Genomic DNA, 16,983 nt, shown 5'->3' with positions numbered 1-16,983 from the left:
GAAAAGTATCACCCGTCACAGATTGATTCAGCGCTGGCAGCATAGATGACCTCCTGTTTTAGCTTGAGACCACTCAGAGACATGTCTCATGTCCCATCGACAATCGTTGAGCTAAGCACTGCAGCAAAGCGTGCATGGTATTCGAGAACAAAAATCCACTACAGCGAAAGTACAAGACAAAAAGAATAAGTGATAAAACACGCAAGAGACACAGAGTGGTAATTTTCACTGAGATATACCCGCCTTTCAATGATGAGAATCTACGAATAGACAAGATAGGCCCACCTTTCGCTTCACCCCATTACCGTTGGTATGCGGTCCTGATCGGCGTCGTGAACGGACAGGAGGGTCGAGAGGCGGCTGCGTTGGCTGAGGCGGGGGAGGAGGAGGGGGCGGTGGAGGCGCCGTCACTGGTGGGGGCTCAGCGGAAAATGGAACCTGGTAGGAATGGTATTGTGGTGGTATAGGGTCTTGTGACAGGTAGTGCATCAATGTTGCCTGCGCGGGAGCGGCGATGTCGACCGCGTCGAGTAGGAGACTACAATGAGCATAGGTCAATATACATGCATTATCTTAGAGAGTGAGTGCAAGAATTACGCACTTGCACTCTGCTTGCAATCTCTTAATCTTGTCGTTCGCAGTCGCGAGGTCCCTCTCATATCGATCCTTCGTCTGCGCCCATGAAAACCTGAATTAATTAGGGGAAGGGTAGATGAAATGGGATACAGACATTCGTGACCCGCTCATAGGTCTCGCGGAGAGCTTGGAATCTGCATATGGACGTCTAGAACTCGTCATGATATAGAGAGCACGGCGGCGTACTTCTCCTTGTAGCTTTTCGGGCGCGAGGAACCCTTAAAGGTGCGTCTTTAATTATGTTACTAATGAATGGAGAATAAAAACATACCAAAGGCAGCATAGGCCTGCCATTATCTGTCTGATACACAGAACTTGCTCTCTCTCCCTGACGCGCGCTTTTACCATTTGAGTTCGCTCGCCCGGGATTTGGACGTGTCGCCCCAGAGCTGGTGGTATCTGTTGACATAATGGCCACAGGGATAACGGCAAGGTACTAGTCGGTTGAACCCAGTGGGTTGCGGGCGTACGCCAAGCGGTGGTCGGTGTGGCGGAGAACAACTGCAAGGCACGTTGCATAGACGCTCGCAATGAGCGTCAGATCTGAATCGGGCGTGAGTGTGCTTTTCCATAAATGGACAGCTTAGTCAGCTGGAAGACTTTGCAGATTTGAATTTGGGCCTTTATGTACTGCGGTCTCGACGATTGACTTCAATTGCGCTTCACCCACTGTCTTTCGCCATCTGGTCGCCACCTGGTATGCTGGATACTTCTCAAAATACACCAGTATACGAGCAGTCACCCGTTATAGTGCACACTAATACTACTCAATTGCCGAGATGTTATCGCGTTTGAAGTAAGTGCACTGCATGCCTAATGAACTTAAATCCGTATGCTTCGGCTAGATTTCGCTAGATCCAGCGGGCCGCCTGTTTCCGGTTCAGTCGGACATTTCAGCGAGAGATCTGTAATCCCATTGATGCCCCTACAGTCTTTATGTGAAGGTATTCTTTGAATTCCCAAGCTCATGCGAGCGAGGGAGTTGTGCAGCTCACGGTTTAAGAGGTTGACTAACATCTCCTGTGATGCTGTCCGGTCTTATGATCTTTTGTGGCTCTCCATTACGACATCTACCTTCTGTATGCGGGCCGCTGCCGTACAGAAATGACACTGTCTGTTGAGGGTGCGGTGACCGTGAGCATACTACTATAAACACGACCATGCTGTTTCTCCACGTATCCCCGTCGCAAGTTCCAATTTTTTTGTTTTCTCTTGATTACTACCTTTCTTCTGCACGAATGAACCTTCATCCAGATGCCGGGCCGCCTTGACGTGACTACATCAGTCAATCCTGTCTTCGAAGAGTCCCGAGGTGAGTCAGGTCCTGTGGACATCGACAATCGAAAGGCTCCATGGCTTTGTTGCCAATCACATAAGAGGGGCTGACTACAACGAGCCCGGATCCCTAGATTGCGCTTCTCCAGTCGCCCCTCGCAAAATCATGCTAGGTATATTGACCATCCTCGTAATCTTCAGTGTCTCTATCCTTGCGGTCCCTTTCACGGAGAGCACGCAACTAGCCTGCACTGTAAACTCTGTGGCGTCAGCCTCTGACTTGTCAAATTGCTCCTATGTCGTAATTGAATCGTTCACCGTCCCCGACGGAGGTAGGTATCGTCACTTAGAGAGCTTCCCAACGTTGTGTTGCTCGCTTATCCTTCAATCATGCTCAGATACCGTCACAATGAGTGTCAGTGTTTGTCAGTATCTAATCGTTCTGCTCTCACCTCTACCCGTCCAGTATGCAGATGGCGCTTTTGTCACGATGGCAGGTGAAGTGACGTTTGCTAATACCACATGTGAGTTTCTTCTTGTACTCACAGCGTTCAGGACGGTTCAACGTAACATGACGTACGCAGCATCGGGGCCTTTGATCTTATTTGGTATGCTTCTCATCATTTCGCCTGAAAGTGGTCAGTGACAGCTTGCAGAGGGAACTGGCATAACCTTTGACGGCGCTGGTAACACTTTCAATGTATGTAGTTCCGCAGTACAGTGGTCACAAAAACGTATACATATGACCTGCAGGGCAATGGCGCCTATTACTGGGATGGTCTGGGTACAAATGGCGGAAAACCTAAACCGCACCCGTTTATGAGGTTCGTCTTCAAGACCAGTGCAGTACACCCTTGACTCAAAGCGTCATCATGACAGGATCGAAGCCTCTGGATATTTTCAGAACTTCATCGCGCGTATCTTTTCATGCAGCATATACCATGTTTGATCGCATTCTCACCACTCTTACAGATACTGAACTCCCCAGCGCAGGCGATCTCCGTAGAGCCTGCTGGCCCCTTGACCATAAACCATGTCACAGTCAACAACACAGCCGGGAATACTGAAGGCGGTCATAATACCGATGTATGTCGTGTCCGAAATTCTGTTCTGAGCTGTCATATCCAAGATTAATCACTGCATTGAAGGGATTCGACGTCTCTGCTTCTGATCTCACGATTATGAATTCTGGTGTGTTATGCTTCAATTCGATGGTTTGTATTGGGAGATCGTATCTAATTGCGTGGATTCGGATCAGTTGTTGAAAATCAAGATGACTGCGTGGCAATCAACGCAGGATCTAATATCCTATTTGAAGGCAACTATTGCTCTGGCGGACACGGTACGCATACATGTATCCTTTTCACCATATTTTGAGCCTAATGTCTTATCTAGGAATGTCAATTGGATCTATCTCGTCTGGAAAATATGTTTCAGGAGTTACGTTCATAGGAAACACCGTCGTAAACTCGATGTATGGCACACGCATCAAGGTGGATAGTGCCGCCACCAGCGGTGCCGTCAGTAATGTAACGTATACAGGGTGCGTGGCCAACTGCTGCAGCGGGGCTTTGAAGGGCTCATCACTACGACAATAGGAACAACATATCCGGATGTACGAAGTACGGTGTCCTGGTCTCACAGGTGTGTCTCCATACACGTGAACATTGCTGTATGTCTCATCGGACCCATGCAGTCTTATCCCGAAGACGCAAGCACTCCGGGAAACGATACTACAATCAGGTAAGCGTTTGCTACTACAATGCATTGAGAAGACGATTGATTGCATCGGGGATTTAGCAACGTCAACTTTATAGGAAGCCCTACCACTGTCGAAGTGGATTCGAATGCAGAGAGAGTGACAGTTGACTGTGGTAACTGCTATGGGTATGGCTTACTAACAGTTAGACCCAAATGCGCGTGTTGAAATATTTATCCAGCACGTGGGACTGGTCGGAACTCACTACCACAGGAGGTGAAGCTGGCACCATCGATGCTGACAAGGCAACGGTAAGACCAATTATGATAGTCGAATGTCCACTCACAACCCTCATCGTACAGATCAATGGTGGATCGTTCTGAGTATCAGGACTTGATCGGTCGCATTGTTTTCACACTAGTCATCAGGTTCGACGACTATCGGCATGAAAACATGACAAACCTTTGTTCTAGCTTCGCAACTGTGTCGTCTGTTTGTGGACTGCGTTTCAATATATCACCGTGTGAACACGACATCTGCAGCCCGCTTTCCGCAGTCTTGACCCACGGGTGAACGCATCGAAGGGATTTGTAAATAAGCTTCAGCTGATCTTTACACTCTAAGTGTTCCACAAACTTATCGAGAGCAAGCCGTACGCATCGATAATTGTGCCTTCTGCACGACGCCGCACGACGCCGCACGACGAGCACTCAAGCGTCCTCAGCTGAATTTCTGGATCCGATCAAAGTACGGGCCGGACCTTTTCGCACGAGGCACACCTTCGTCGACCATTACTATCGAAGACGCCACACCTTTGACCCAAACCACCACCCGCTCGCCGTCGTCAGTCACCGGTCCAACCTTTTCATATTGATCTCATAGCTAACCTTTGTTCTTTCTCCACTAATAAGTTCCTCATTTAACATTGACGCGTGTCTCGCAAATCGCTGATCAAAAGCCACAGGCACCCAAATGACATTAGAGTCAGAAGATGTCTTCTCAGTTCTTATACCTCAAGAGATGTACGATCTCATCATAGAGCAACTGTCCGACAATTCCAGTACCCTGGCGGCTTGCAGTCTCACGTGCCGGGCATGGGAACCAAGTGCCCGCCTGCATCTCTTCCGGACGCTGCGCGTGCCAGAAGATACAGACTCAATCGCTAACTGGACGCAGAGACTCCAAAACGCACCCCATGTAGCGAGGTGGGTTCGTGAGCTCGAGGTGCCGACTTTCGTCGGGATCGGCCAGCTCGTGCCTTCTGTATTCCCTGGGGTCCGCCACATTACAGTTGGCCCTGCAGTTGTTGCGAAAGACCGCAGTCGGGGTGACATGTCGAAGTGTTACAAGGAGGACGCTTTGAGCCCGCGAGCCATATCCCACATCAAGACGCTTTCTCTGAAGAGGATGGAAATCACTGACATCGAGCTCGTGCTTCTGATGTCCCATGCATCTACGCTCTCGTCGTTGGCTTTGGATAATGTTACCATGTTCACAATCGATCCGGTTAGAGTGCGAGACCTCGCGCCACAGATGCATGGTTTCTTGACCACTCTCAACGTCCAAAATGCGAGCAAGAACCTCGTGAAACGGCTTTTGAAAATCATATCTCCTTATCAACTTCGCATTCTGCAATTTCCAGTAGGAAACATCGCAGACGCGGAGCAGTTGTACGGCATTTTGGAGTCGCCGCTGAGCTCTCTAGAAGAGGTGACAATCACCATCGCCAATAGAGCTCAAACGGACGGAAAGTTAGGTAAATACGGGCTTTCTACCCCTGTTGCTACGTACTCGTCTGATAAATATTCCCGCAATCGAGTACCTGCAAGAACGCGAGGTTCTTTGCAACCATCATCTTCGCGCTCTCCACATCCAAATAATTTACAACTGGAGGGAATTTTCTTGGACACACGAGCACCACCTTGCTGCGCTTCTCCTCAGCAAGATACACTCTTCTCGCGTCAGCAAAATTGAAGTGACGGTGCAACTGTCCTTCTACGAGCGCAACGATCTCATTGCCGTCAACTGGAAGGCCATCGCGTGTAGCGTCGCGGAGAGGACTCCCTGTCCGCCGTACTTCATCGTGAACGTACACAATAGGATCAATTATCCTGGCTGGACAAAGGAGGCGATGTCTATCGTTGCATGCGTACTTCAAGGGCCTCAAACTTGTGGCATGCGTGTTGCCGCACATTGCAGGACTCTAGCAAGACGGAGAGAGGGTCGCTCTGATTTGGAACATAAGTACGCCTGGATATATTGAGATCTCGGCTCGATGGACAATGGAGTCGCATCTTTATCGCTCTTGTATCGTTTTCTGTCTGTATCGTTTGGACGTTATAACCGGTTTATTATGCGCCCGTATCATCTATGACAATGTGCTATATACCAGATTTTGAGGGCTGAGGAACAAATGAAGGATGGAGTCTAATGTTGCCGTGTCTAACAATCGCGAGCTGGGGCTCGGGTGAAGAGGGACGATCGATCGGCGTGCTGGTACGTCATGCTGTTCTCCAAACACAGTAACCCTCCTTCCTTCCTCACCATGATGAAGTTTAATCCCTGTCACAGACCACAGAAGGTGTGGCGGACTTTGAATGCACTGGGACCTGCTATAAGTACTCCTACTGTTCGTTTTTCAGAGTCTTTCCCACTCCTTCAGTCTAGTCTTGCAAACTCTCTGCGTGCCTGTCACTACGTTCCTGTCTCCGTTTCTACTGCCTGATCTGCCTGAAATGCAAGAAGATGTGGGTTGTCAAGACGTCACCGAGAACGGCGTTCTAAGCGAGTCTCGCGTTGCTTTAAATTGTCGTTCCAGACAAGGTGGCAGGTATGCGTTCTGATCATTACAGTCATCTCCGAACACAACCTAGACTGATCTTCCCGCACGTCAGCGCACTTTGTACGAGGGGCTCTCTCGGGGGGTTGTGTGACCGTAAGTTTTCCCTAGTCCATCTATCATTGAAAATCTGATTCTCAATATGCATCTGAAGACACGACCACCGTTTCGAGGTCTACTTGCCTTCCTCAAGAGGTGTGCGATCACATCATGGATTTTCTCTGGGACGACCACAGAGCACTGGCCGCCTGTAGCTTGACATGTAGTTCATGGCTCCACACCACTCGTCTCCATATGTTCGAGACAATCCAGTTTAGCAGCAACCTTGCTCAGGCCTTCCGCAAGTATCTGACGTCGTTCCACAACGTCGCTCCGTATGTGCGACGTTTGGTGCTCCAACGGTTCCACACTGTCCAGTTCCCCAGGATGGCTTGGTATGCGCAGAACCTGAAATTTCCGTACTTCCCGATGGTCAAAACGCTCGAGATCTCCGGGGGATATACGGAGGACCTGGCCACCTTCTTGTTCGCTTTCCCACAGCTATCTTCACTTCGTCTGGGGCGTATCGCATGGACAAAGGGCGTAGAAGGTCCTGAATTACACCCCGTCATACCGTCGTCAGACGAATTTATACAAGAACTCGCTCTCGACGGCATGGACGACTCGGTTCTCCGCTGGCTGACGAGTGGGGCCGTCCGCTTCCGTCTCCGTATTCTGTCCATCACACTGTCGCCCTCTGTGAATGATGACAGCGTGCGACAGCTACTCCAAGCTGCAGGCCGCCTACTCGAGGAGATGCGTGTCACCTTTCAGCATGATTCTTCCCGCCGAGCAAACTGTGCGTTTTCTGTGTTCACGACCGGTGCTGCTTCGTAATTTACAGAAAAAATGCAGCAGGTGATATGGGCCTGTGGGGTCTCATCTTCAACACGGGTATCAGGAAGTTTACGGCAAACATGGAGGTACGCGCCGGAGACGATGCTCGAGACTATGTCGCATGGGTACCGCACGCGCTCGCATCTCTGCGCTCTTTGCAGCTCCGTGAGATCCGGCTCGAAATGCGCGTGCACCCACAGGTCGCGAGTTCAGTGCAAATGTCCGGCAGCTCTATCAGGACGGTCATGCGATGCGTGGACAAGGTGGACTGGACGCATGTAGACAAGACAATCGAGAAAATCGGACGGACTGTCAAAAAGGTTGCCGTCGTGGTCTCACTGGAAGTCTTCGATGACGTGCTTCATTACAGCAGCGCCGACGAAACATGGAGGACTCAGCTAGGAGCTGCAATCGCCGCTCGCTTGGGATCAACTTTGCGCAGGACCAATATCGTACTTGGCGTTACTGTGGACTTCGTCAAGGAGAGAGGGAAACGAACGCCAAGACGAGATTCGCCAAAGCCCATCATCAAGCCACGCTGGTTCGCATTGGGGCTGCCCGTGGAAGAGTCCGCCGTCAAGGAACGCTTTAAACGGATGTTAGAACGCTCCTGCTAGATGCCCAATGACCCAGGATGCCTCTGGACTCTCGGATTGATGTTTTGGAACTTTAGCAGGAATTACTCGGATACCATAGCTTTGTCGCAGATCGTTGGATATTTGTGTTCTCAATAAAACTGTCGGAACTGCAGTCATGTCCTGTGTGTGGTTCATCGAACGGTATCACTTCGTCAAATGCGAGTTCTGTCGCGTATGATTACAATATTGATACATCCAGCAGATACCCCCGCAACCCTGTGTCCAACCACTACGGCTGGCGCGAGCGCACAGTGACGATCCTAAGCAAGGACTAATTAGTGCGAGAGATTTAAAATTTAAGGCTGGAGGCGTACATGAAAGCGCCACTGTGGTACTCAGCCAATTTACTTGCTCTTAGGGGGCTCGGCACAGCCGCAAGCCGGCCAGGAGCAGGTGCCGCCGTTGGCTTGAGTGTTAGCGCACTTCACGGTGTCCTGAAGTCAATCAGGTAAGTTATTGGTCCTCTCACGCGGAACGTTGAGTTGTGTACTTACAGACATTATGTGGTAAGTTATAGGAATGGCGGTTGGTGCAATTGGAGTTGCAAGGCGTGTCGAGGACTGAGGAACATCGACCGAGATGGGCCGTCTTATATATTGCGCCGTTCACACCCAAAAGCCTGGAACTGGCCGAGGCCGCGGTCAGACCCATGCGTTGTCCACATCACATTACAATTCCAATCGTACGACTGGCTGCACCCCGGTTCGTAAGTGAGAGCATGTCATTGGCATTGTACGCGACAAATCAAGCAGGGCTTGTTATGTCAAGACGCCGCACACCTGGGAGCCGGGTTGCTGTCATCGCGGATCGCCCGTTCTGGGGTGCAGGGCTTCCGCACACACGAGCCTCGTGCCCGGCGCGTGCATCGAGTGCTTGTAGATGGGGAAGCGGCGAGGCAGAGCCGAGAGTGCGCCCGAGCTTATCTGGTGTCGTGCTAGTCCATCTCGGGCATCCCATCGCCTCAATCAGCTGTCGTACAAGGACGAATACAACCTGTTGGGGCAGGCGGGTAAATCGCGCGGCGGTGAAGAGAGCATTTGGCCGCGGTCGAAGGTTGTTGATGATGCGGAGGGACTGTAGCTGGGGTCGGTTTTGCCTACCTTGCGCCATGCTATTGTCTGTTTGCATCGATGTGGGTCTGTTGGGGCTGTTCGGGCGACGATTATGACACAAGCGTATTCTTCGTAGCTGCTTCGCCAGTACAACACTTCAACGTGTGCAAGAACCGACAAGCACAAAATGGAAAACATGACTCAATCAGGCCGGACTCCATGAAAATGACGTGTTAAGAGCTAGCCTGAAATCGTCTAGGAATTGGTCCAATGGAGGCTCTGCGAGTGAGCAATTCGTGGCAAAAAGGATGGCCGACCTTGTTCATGATACAGAGAGACACGGCTGAGAGCTCCTGTTTAGATTATCAGATAAAGAGAGAGGAATACGAGAGTCTGTGATGTCTGCTGAGATCGATGACAAGTTACCAGCTCCTCCGCTTTCCGCCTTTGCCCCATCTTTCTACTAGGAAATCCGTCATGAACTCGTACAGCTCCCGGTTTGCACCCCGACGGTTGATGCTGTGATCGCTGGAGGAGGGAGTTCAATTGGCGCTAGGCTACTTGTACGAGCCAACACACCTATCGGTGAACATTCGGAACTCAAAGTTCCTCACTTTGTCCGCTGTGAACATATCTAGCAAGTGCGCCGAGTTCGCGAAGTGCACATTGTCATCGTCGCTTCCGTGAGCAAGCAAGTAGTCAACGTGGTGGAAGCCTGTGACATTTGAGATGGAAGCCGTCACATAGCCTTCAGGATTTGCACTCGGCGTGTTCAAGTATCGTTCTGTGTAGATGGAATCTGTATCGATAAGTCAGCTAGATTGCTCTACTCATGACAAAAAAACACTAACCGTAAAGACGCCAACTGGATACAGGCTGCCGACCGAGAAGTCAGTAAATTGGTAGACTACCCAATCGGATGCACGTACCGCGACTGCCATAGCTAAGGTATGTATGCCAGCATCAGCCTCAACAACCTTCGAGCTCATGAAGCCACCATACGACTGTAAGCAGTGACTGTCAGTGACAATCGTCGCCGACACTACGGAAAGCATACCCATCCCCAGATGCCAATGCGATTGGGATCCACGTAGTCCTTCGTAGCCCAGATCCTACGCGCGTATCGAATAAGCGAAGTATATACAACCTAGTAAAAGGAGGAACGTACTTTGCCGCGTTAATCTGGTCTTGAGTCTCCCAGTAGCCGAGATTATCCTTGACCGGGTTGCGCAACTTCCTGCCTTTGTAGCCGGTACCTCGCCCGTCGACAACTACAACTATGTATTGAAGGGAGCACGCGACATAATCATGCCAATCATGCGAGAACGACATGCTGACGAGTTGTGAGCCCGGGCCACCGTACCTGCGATCGATAATGTGAGTAGGGCATGATTACAGCACACTTGTCGAACGTACACTCTAAACAAAACGGGGTATTTCGTACGTCCGGAATCGTCCATCCTGGGCGGACGCATTTCCATGACGTTAAGCTCTGGCCCAGATCATCAGCCTCTGCAAGTATTTCGCAGCACAGCAGACAGGGTCTTACCGTACCCATCACTCTCGATTGTCGAGTAGGAGACGACGGGCATCTCAAACTGAGCAAGTGTATCATTAAGCTGAGGATTCTCAGTCAACACGAACTCTAGTCCTGAGGTTTGCGTGTCGTCAGATGCCGAGTCAGTATTTGACGAGGTGTATTTGACGAAGTGAGCACATACCATGTTTACCGATTTCAATTACTTTCTGCCACGGCGGCTGAGGACCCAGATACGACAGTAGATAGAATCCACCTTCCGGAGAGAATTCTGCGCTGTATACTCCCGGGCTGGATGTGTCCGTCAGAGAGGTGGGCGCGACAGCTTCCGAAGAGCTGATAGCAGGCATTGGGACAGAGTATACATGTCGCTGGAGAGACGATGGATTGGCCGCCTGGAAGTATCTAGAACAAAATTATCAATGGTAAGTCGGGTGCTCGTCATAGAAAAGGACGACCTGGAGTCAAGGTCTGGCGGCATGCACTAGCCATCTCATGGAAAAGTTAAGGACCACTTACACGAGGCCGCGCTTTGCGTCAACAGCGAGAATGTCTCCGGTCACTTCCCACTCGCCTGATGTCAGGAATCGAGGTGCGCTACTGTCGGCAGGGCTAAAGAGCGCAATGTGATTGTAGCCTTCGGGTGTGGGTACAATATCGAGGTAAGCCGAATGGCCATTCGGCGACAAAGCAGCAGAAATGGGGTAGACTTTCTGATCCTGGACTGACGTTAGCTTATCATGAAGAGAAGAGCGTTTGTATGCACACATACAGCATCGATCCATCCGTCGTCACCTTGTTCACCGTCCTTGCCGAGCCGCCGCACAACGCGACCACGGCCGGTTCCTGCCCTGGTCAGGTCGAATACGGCGACCGTGCCGTTATTTCCGGCTCGATTCACTTCCCGCACTAGAAGCGTCGCATTACCTACCCAAGCAACTTCGGAGATAATGCTGTTATCAGAAGACTGCCTCCCATCCCAGTCAAGCGCAAGTGACGCGGCAGTAACGGCGTCTGCTGGCCGAACTCTGCTCGTACTACTCTTCATATACTTGTCCACCTGGAAGATATGAAGCGATACAAGCGGATTACCATAACCTGGCTTTGGGTACTTCATCTTGATCTGCTCAGGGTATGGGACGACAGTGTACGAATCGCTTTTCGGGTTGTAGATGGGATAGGTGTATTCGTCCACAGCGGTCTCGTCAAGACTAAGAAATGCGATATTCTGGCTGTCCGGAGACCACCATAAGGCATAGTTGGTCGAGAAAACCTCTTCTTCGTACACCCAGTCAGGCACGCCGTTGAACATCGAAGTATTTCCGGTGGTAGTGACGCGGATGGGCACAGCGGATGAACTGGATTGCGGTGAGTACTTGATAGAAGTAGGAGAAAACACCAGACGCACGACGGTGAAGGCACCACATAGATGTCATTATTGACTACATATGCTATTCGCTGGCCCGTAGGTGACCATGTTGCATAAGTTGTTACGGGAGGGTATGTTGGCGGAACTAGCGGCCAGGTATTCTTAGTCTGCAAATCGTGGATGTAGTAATTCCCGTGGCTAGAATGTCGCCATAGCTTCGGAAGATGGAGTAAGTACGGCCCAATCGACTACATAACTGGGGAGGTACCTTGACTGTATCTGCTTTGAGGAGCATGTATCTCATGTCCGCCGATAGTTTCCACGACGAGTGATACAGACGACGGCCGTGTTCCTGACGAATTTGGAATTACTGAACACCCGCAGTTGACTGGCTCGTGGTTCTTACATCTTTCAGGTCTGAGAAGTCCACGAGCTTCTTTGTTAAATTGCTCTTCAAGTCGACCAAAGTGAGATGTCCATCCATCTGAGTAGCGAAAACACCGTCCCCAGCTACGCGGCACAAGTATTGGGCCATACCGTTTCCTTTACCATTCTTGAGACGCACCTTCCGGAACCCACAGAATGCCTTCCCTTCGCGCAGAGAAGGTCCCATTGAAGACATGGTCCATGGTAATGTGCTTGGTGCCATGGATGCGGAATGGGGTCCCAGTGTACGAGCGGGCCGCAAAGATTCCTATGACAGCAGCAAGGGTGACCAGGGTAACAAGAGAACCGACCAGAAAGCAGAGAGACGCGGGTCGCTGCAGAACACAGTAAGTAACTGAACCAAAGCGTAGGCCTGGCTGACTCTTGCCTTGCGTATTCCGACCAACAGAGTACCACCATCCACCATCGCACTTCTCATGCCTGCGCGTTCCGCTTGTTCTGATGATTCTCTGCCGCCCTTCTCGAGTAGTTCGTCAGCCTCTTCATCGCTACTAGGCGGATCGAAAGTTCCTTCGCCGTAGTAGGTTTCGGGCTTGATCGGTGTTGGATGTATCGCGTTCCCGCGTAGTGAACTTGAGGGCGCACGCTCATCCATGTCGTCCTCACCCTCCTGTGCAATTGCCTCGTATTCTGATAGCTGCATTGTCGGCTTCTCACGACTGTAGTAACGGAAGGCCCAGTGCAGACTAGGACTTGGCGCAACCGTTGCTGTATCTACTGGGATTGAGAGACCACAGTTCACAGCACTTCAGCCCCGAGCATTCAATAATCAAGCAAGTTCAGTCACAATCTCCAATAGCAAACTAGGAACGGTCGTGATACTTGGTAGACGCAGACACCGCTTGTGTCCACATATGTCATAATTTCAGACTAGCATTATTTATTTGTGTGCAAGCGGGGTTGGTGCGGAATTCAGATTCAGGACTTGGCAATGCCACAATTTACTATATTGGGCTAAAGGTTTCAAATACAGCCAAACTACGCCGGAAGTCCGCTCACGCACTGCAATTAGCTTTCTTGGGTTTGGTGGAAGGTAAGACAGGCTAGTCTCCTGTGAGCAGAACGAACTACACTTTCTTCAACCTACGCAGGCTCCGGATATATAAGACAGGCCGACTTGATCGGTCTTCTCACCCCAATGGAATTAGTTAGCTGACGTACTGGAGTGGCTGCGTCGGGTCAGTATCTTCGGATCCTAGTTATACCATGTTTGTTATACGCTATACTCTCATTTGTACCGGTTGCTCAAGATCCATTTATTGACTCGCAAAGCTGTATAATATATCATACCATGAGATCCATTTTGTGAGCTTGTCCCCCGAGTGCTCGCAGCGCAGTCTGGTACGGCTTCTACTGCGTCTAATGGACTGCTAGTTCTACTGCCGTCCAATTTCGTTGCTTTAGGGGTCGGATTTAGTCGGAATAGGTGTTATTAGTATTAGTGATAGTGTATGCGCAGGAGACTGGCGAAGTCGCATGTATGACTGGCAGACAAACAGAGATGGCTTGGGCAGCTGGAAACTCATCACGGAAGGTCAGTAGGCTTAAAAATCACGGAAGGGTAGAATACAAAGCTGCAAGTGTATGACCACGGCCTGCATAATGATCAAGCGGACCGGAGAAAAAGTGAAAAGATTCACAGGCACACCATACATGATACCGGGCCGTCTAGCATCAACCCACTCCAATATGCATACATGCCTGTATTCGCAGATTAAAACAATCCGAGGGGCGGCAGATATGACAATAGCTACGCATGGACAGTATATGATGTTACGGGTACCAAGCCATGCAGGGCGATGAATAGAGAATGAAGTCAATACGACGGGCGGTTCGAGAGATAAATTCGAGATGCCCAACGTGAGGCGCATTACTTTACTTATCAGATATTTAAGTATCAGTGGATAAGTGTCTCAATGTTTCGCAGCGACTGTCAGACTCAGACAACTCAGACCTCATCAGTGTACGACCATCTCTCCCCTCATGCAATGGCTAAATCAACAGGATGGGACCCTGTTCTTCTAATATCTCAGGTATTTTGGATCGTATGTGCTTACTAGCCGCGAGTCACGCCTTTAAGCTCAGATAGTTACTATGCAAACTCTACATTACTTGACAATGGCCCTTTTGGTCCCACCGCTCCTCATAATATTCGCAGACTCAAGGGTTTTGGATTATGACGGCGGTGCAGCAAATGTTGGTAAGCCGTGTTTTGCAAGATTCTCGAAGCGTGCATGTCATTATCCTCGTGGACGCTCAGGGATGATTATGGACTGGCGTGAACTGGCCGGAAGGCCGACGTCGCGGGCGTCGCAGAGCACATGGGGTGCTTGGAATACAGTATGGAGTGGTGGCAAACAGCTAGGGTCGGCCGAAGCAAGTGATAGACCACGATTTGGACACACAGATCCAATGCGTGGGTGGATTATTGCCGCATGCTGGGTGGCTGCGTCAACGGCGGAGTAAGCCAGACATCACCTGAGAATTCTTCATTCTGACATTATTCAATAGCATATACTATCTGTACACACTCATTAGGCGACCACGCCTCATTCTTGATTTCTCAGTGACGCTTCTGTTCAGCCATCTCGTGCTCACGACGTATTACTCCAACACATTTCCCACCTCTCTCTTCTTCTGGGGGGTCATGGCTGCCAGTACCGCCCTGATGATAGTGGTCGCCGAGCAGATGTGTGTCAAGAGAGAGATGACCGAAGGGCTCGCTGTTGTCACCGCAAATGACGGAGATGAGATGGAGATGGGAACTTTATTACGGCGAGACTAGTCACGGAACACATCTACAAGATACGCAACAGGTGAGATCCGGAATTTGTCTTATGCTAGGAAGACGAACGTAGGGCTAATCCACGGCAGCTGGGGAAGTTTTGTACGATACTTCATGATCATTTGTTCGAGCGGCTGTCAGTCACTAGTCCGCATGCATCCATGTTCCATCGTGTATTGCTTACCTCTTATGTTCTTCCGCAGACATTGTCTCGTGAACCGCAACTTTGATATCTGTCTGTTCTGTGGGAACGTCAGCGGACTATTAAACCGGATACAACCATAAGCGCTTTCGTTGGTGTCATTGATCCCCTCATTCCATAGTCTTGACAGAATACTGATGGTACATTGGGCAGATCTGACTTTTTTTAACTGTCACAGACATTGCCTCAGCCGCGGATCTGAGAACACCCGTTTATCCTACTGAGCGGTAATCTTAATACCCATGTACTCGTCGAGCTTCTTTTGACCCACAACAGTGCTAGAACTTTTCTCTGCTGTCACCGGAAAGAACCTCGGGCTTGTTCCACGTCCGTCGACGATGTGGCCCGGCACGGAAGACCACTATCATCGGTTCATTCTGCGGCTGAACATCTAGGCCATGAGCCGCGTGCTGATAATTTGCGCAAGCCCTGTTTATCTTTGTGGGCGCACATAGAGATCGTCGCTTCTGCTTTGGTTCAGCATGTCAATTGAACCCAGTCTCTCGCCATCTGAAGGGCATAAAGTGCGTTTTCCGAGGTGACTATATCGAAACTCCGCCCAGCTCCCTCTACAAACGCCTCCTGACGCCTACGCATCCCGACTTACGATGGGCGACGATATACAACCTAGGGTCTCGTGGAGTCGTTTTCACCCTGATCTAAGTCGGCCGCTGGATCTCATCTAGGCATTCTAGCCTTGTCGGACCCTGGGTTCCCATGAAGACGGCAGCCTTGGAAGAGCTGCTGCCCTCCCGCTTGCTTGTCCTGTATTCAGCTGTCGGGTCATCGACCAATGTCTCGGTCCGCACGCCCGCACTTCTCTGTGCCGCTCGTGTGTACTCTGAAATCTAATGCCCCTCCTTCACCGCTATCGCGTAGTACCTGCCTCTCGATCTGGGCCCAACAGATCTTCGACGCTCGTTCAGTCACGTGCTACACCCCCAGCTTCCTTTCGGATGCGTATCTTCGATTTCCCTCTTAGCTAGACTGCGCTTCGGCCCTAACGGACACACGCACCAGACTTCGCATTACACTTCTGGAGCCTGCAATATGGCTTGCGCTTACGTTTCCTCGACGGCATATCGCTACCTCAGTCCGTCCAATGCCTCCGGATAAGGTGCTGTGGGATCTGCGATCTGCAGCCAGCACTACTTCTGGTATAGCGACCTCCTGGATATGCATCGTGGTATGATGCCGCACATAAACTCCGACCTCGATCACAGCAGCCGAACCGTGCCCTCATTTGCTCTATCGCCTCGGCATTCATTCGTTCTGTTGCACGTAACATTCATTGTCCGCTCGATCTTTGACTTCATCCATCTGCACTATCGTATCTGCTCTTCCGCAAGCGCGTCGATTCCGATGCTGCCTGGTCGCCTATTCTCGTCATACAGCAGACACTCTTACGTCGACCCAGCGACATGACACTGTCAGAAGCTTCGAGGCTCCGCAGGGTTGCAACGTGTGACGGGTTCGCATCTATGAACGTTCGCATCGGTTCTCTTCTTTGATGCAGGCCAATTGGTCACCGCCTCGGTCTCAATCTGTCGGAGTGTCTTTTGTGGGCGTCCTCATTCCCCCAGTCCAAGCATCGGGTCGATACAGGTCGAGGGGTGTTGCACTGTCTG

The 16,983-nt window shown here is 50.7% G+C and overlaps 6 protein-coding genes across 6 annotated transcripts; 4 read left to right on the top strand and 2 right to left on the bottom strand.

Annotated features, from left to right (window-relative positions):
- Positions 1-108: 108 nt before the first annotated feature.
- POSPLADRAFT_1065623 (hypothetical protein) lies at positions 109-1,115 on the bottom strand. Its single transcript, XM_024481978.1, has 6 exons — positions 908-1,115; positions 823-854; positions 731-770; positions 602-672; positions 286-538; positions 109-228 (listed from the first exon to the last, which is right to left on the bottom strand). The coding sequence occupies exons 1-6, from the start codon at positions 1,043-1,045 to the stop codon at positions 226-228; spliced, it is 537 nt and encodes a 178-aa protein (XP_024341338.1). The 5' UTR covers positions 1,046-1,115; the 3' UTR covers positions 109-225.
- Positions 1,116-2,077: 962 nt separating this feature from the next.
- Positions 2,078-3,993, top strand: POSPLADRAFT_1045563 (glycoside hydrolase family 28 protein; the record flags this gene model as incomplete). Its single annotated transcript, XM_024478797.1, has 12 exons — positions 2,078-2,279; positions 2,385-2,449; positions 2,561-2,611; positions 2,665-2,757; positions 2,884-2,997; positions 3,060-3,102; positions 3,170-3,253; positions 3,307-3,454; positions 3,510-3,555; positions 3,608-3,654; positions 3,712-3,798; positions 3,852-3,993. The coding sequence occupies 12 exons, from the start codon at positions 2,078-2,080 to the stop codon at positions 3,991-3,993; spliced, it is 1,122 nt and encodes a 373-aa protein (XP_024341337.1).
- A 589-nt stretch (positions 3,994-4,582) lies between these two features.
- POSPLADRAFT_1055162 (hypothetical protein) lies at positions 4,583-5,842 on the top strand (the record flags this gene model as incomplete). The annotated part of the gene is made up of 3 exons (XM_024480607.1): positions 4,583-5,366; positions 5,440-5,759; positions 5,810-5,842. The coding sequence occupies 3 exons, from the start codon at positions 4,583-4,585 to the stop codon at positions 5,840-5,842; spliced, it is 1,137 nt and encodes a 378-aa protein (XP_024341336.1).
- A 901-nt stretch (positions 5,843-6,743) lies between these two features.
- POSPLADRAFT_1055161 (hypothetical protein) lies at positions 6,744-7,942 on the top strand (the record flags this gene model as incomplete). Its single annotated transcript, XM_024480606.1, has 2 exons — positions 6,744-7,287; positions 7,347-7,942. The coding sequence occupies 2 exons, from the start codon at positions 6,744-6,746 to the stop codon at positions 7,940-7,942; spliced, it is 1,140 nt and encodes a 379-aa protein (XP_024341335.1).
- A 1,187-nt stretch (positions 7,943-9,129) lies between these two features.
- Positions 9,130-12,963, bottom strand: POSPLADRAFT_1168709 (hypothetical protein; the record flags this gene model as incomplete). Its single annotated transcript, XM_024488021.1, has 16 exons — positions 9,130-9,543; positions 9,595-9,814; positions 9,867-9,891; positions 9,945-10,019; positions 10,073-10,127; positions 10,184-10,378; positions 10,432-10,507; positions 10,565-10,666; positions 10,737-10,957; positions 11,072-11,271; positions 11,325-11,910; positions 11,961-12,136; positions 12,190-12,273; positions 12,328-12,431; positions 12,487-12,682; positions 12,730-12,963. The coding sequence occupies 16 exons, from the start codon at positions 12,961-12,963 to the stop codon at positions 9,438-9,440; spliced, it is 2,655 nt and encodes an 884-aa protein (XP_024341334.1). The 3' UTR covers positions 9,130-9,437.
- Positions 12,964-14,356: 1,393 nt separating this feature from the next.
- POSPLADRAFT_1138489 (hypothetical protein) lies at positions 14,357-15,153 on the top strand (the record flags this gene model as incomplete). The annotated part of the gene is made up of 4 exons (XM_024484912.1): positions 14,357-14,401; positions 14,454-14,568; positions 14,629-14,830; positions 14,880-15,153. The coding sequence occupies 4 exons, from the start codon at positions 14,357-14,359 to the stop codon at positions 15,151-15,153; spliced, it is 636 nt and encodes a 211-aa protein (XP_024341333.1).
- Positions 15,154-16,983: the final 1,830 nt, after the last annotated feature.

Source organism: Postia placenta, assembly GCF_002117355.1.
Source record: "Postia placenta MAD-698-R-SB12 unplaced genomic scaffold POSPLAscaffold_4, whole genome shotgun sequence".
NCBI lineage: Eukaryota > Fungi > Basidiomycota > Agaricomycetes > Polyporales > Adustoporiaceae > Rhodonia > Rhodonia placenta.
Note: the sequence above shows the minus strand (reverse complement) of the source record. Positions and strands in the feature narration are given on the sequence as shown.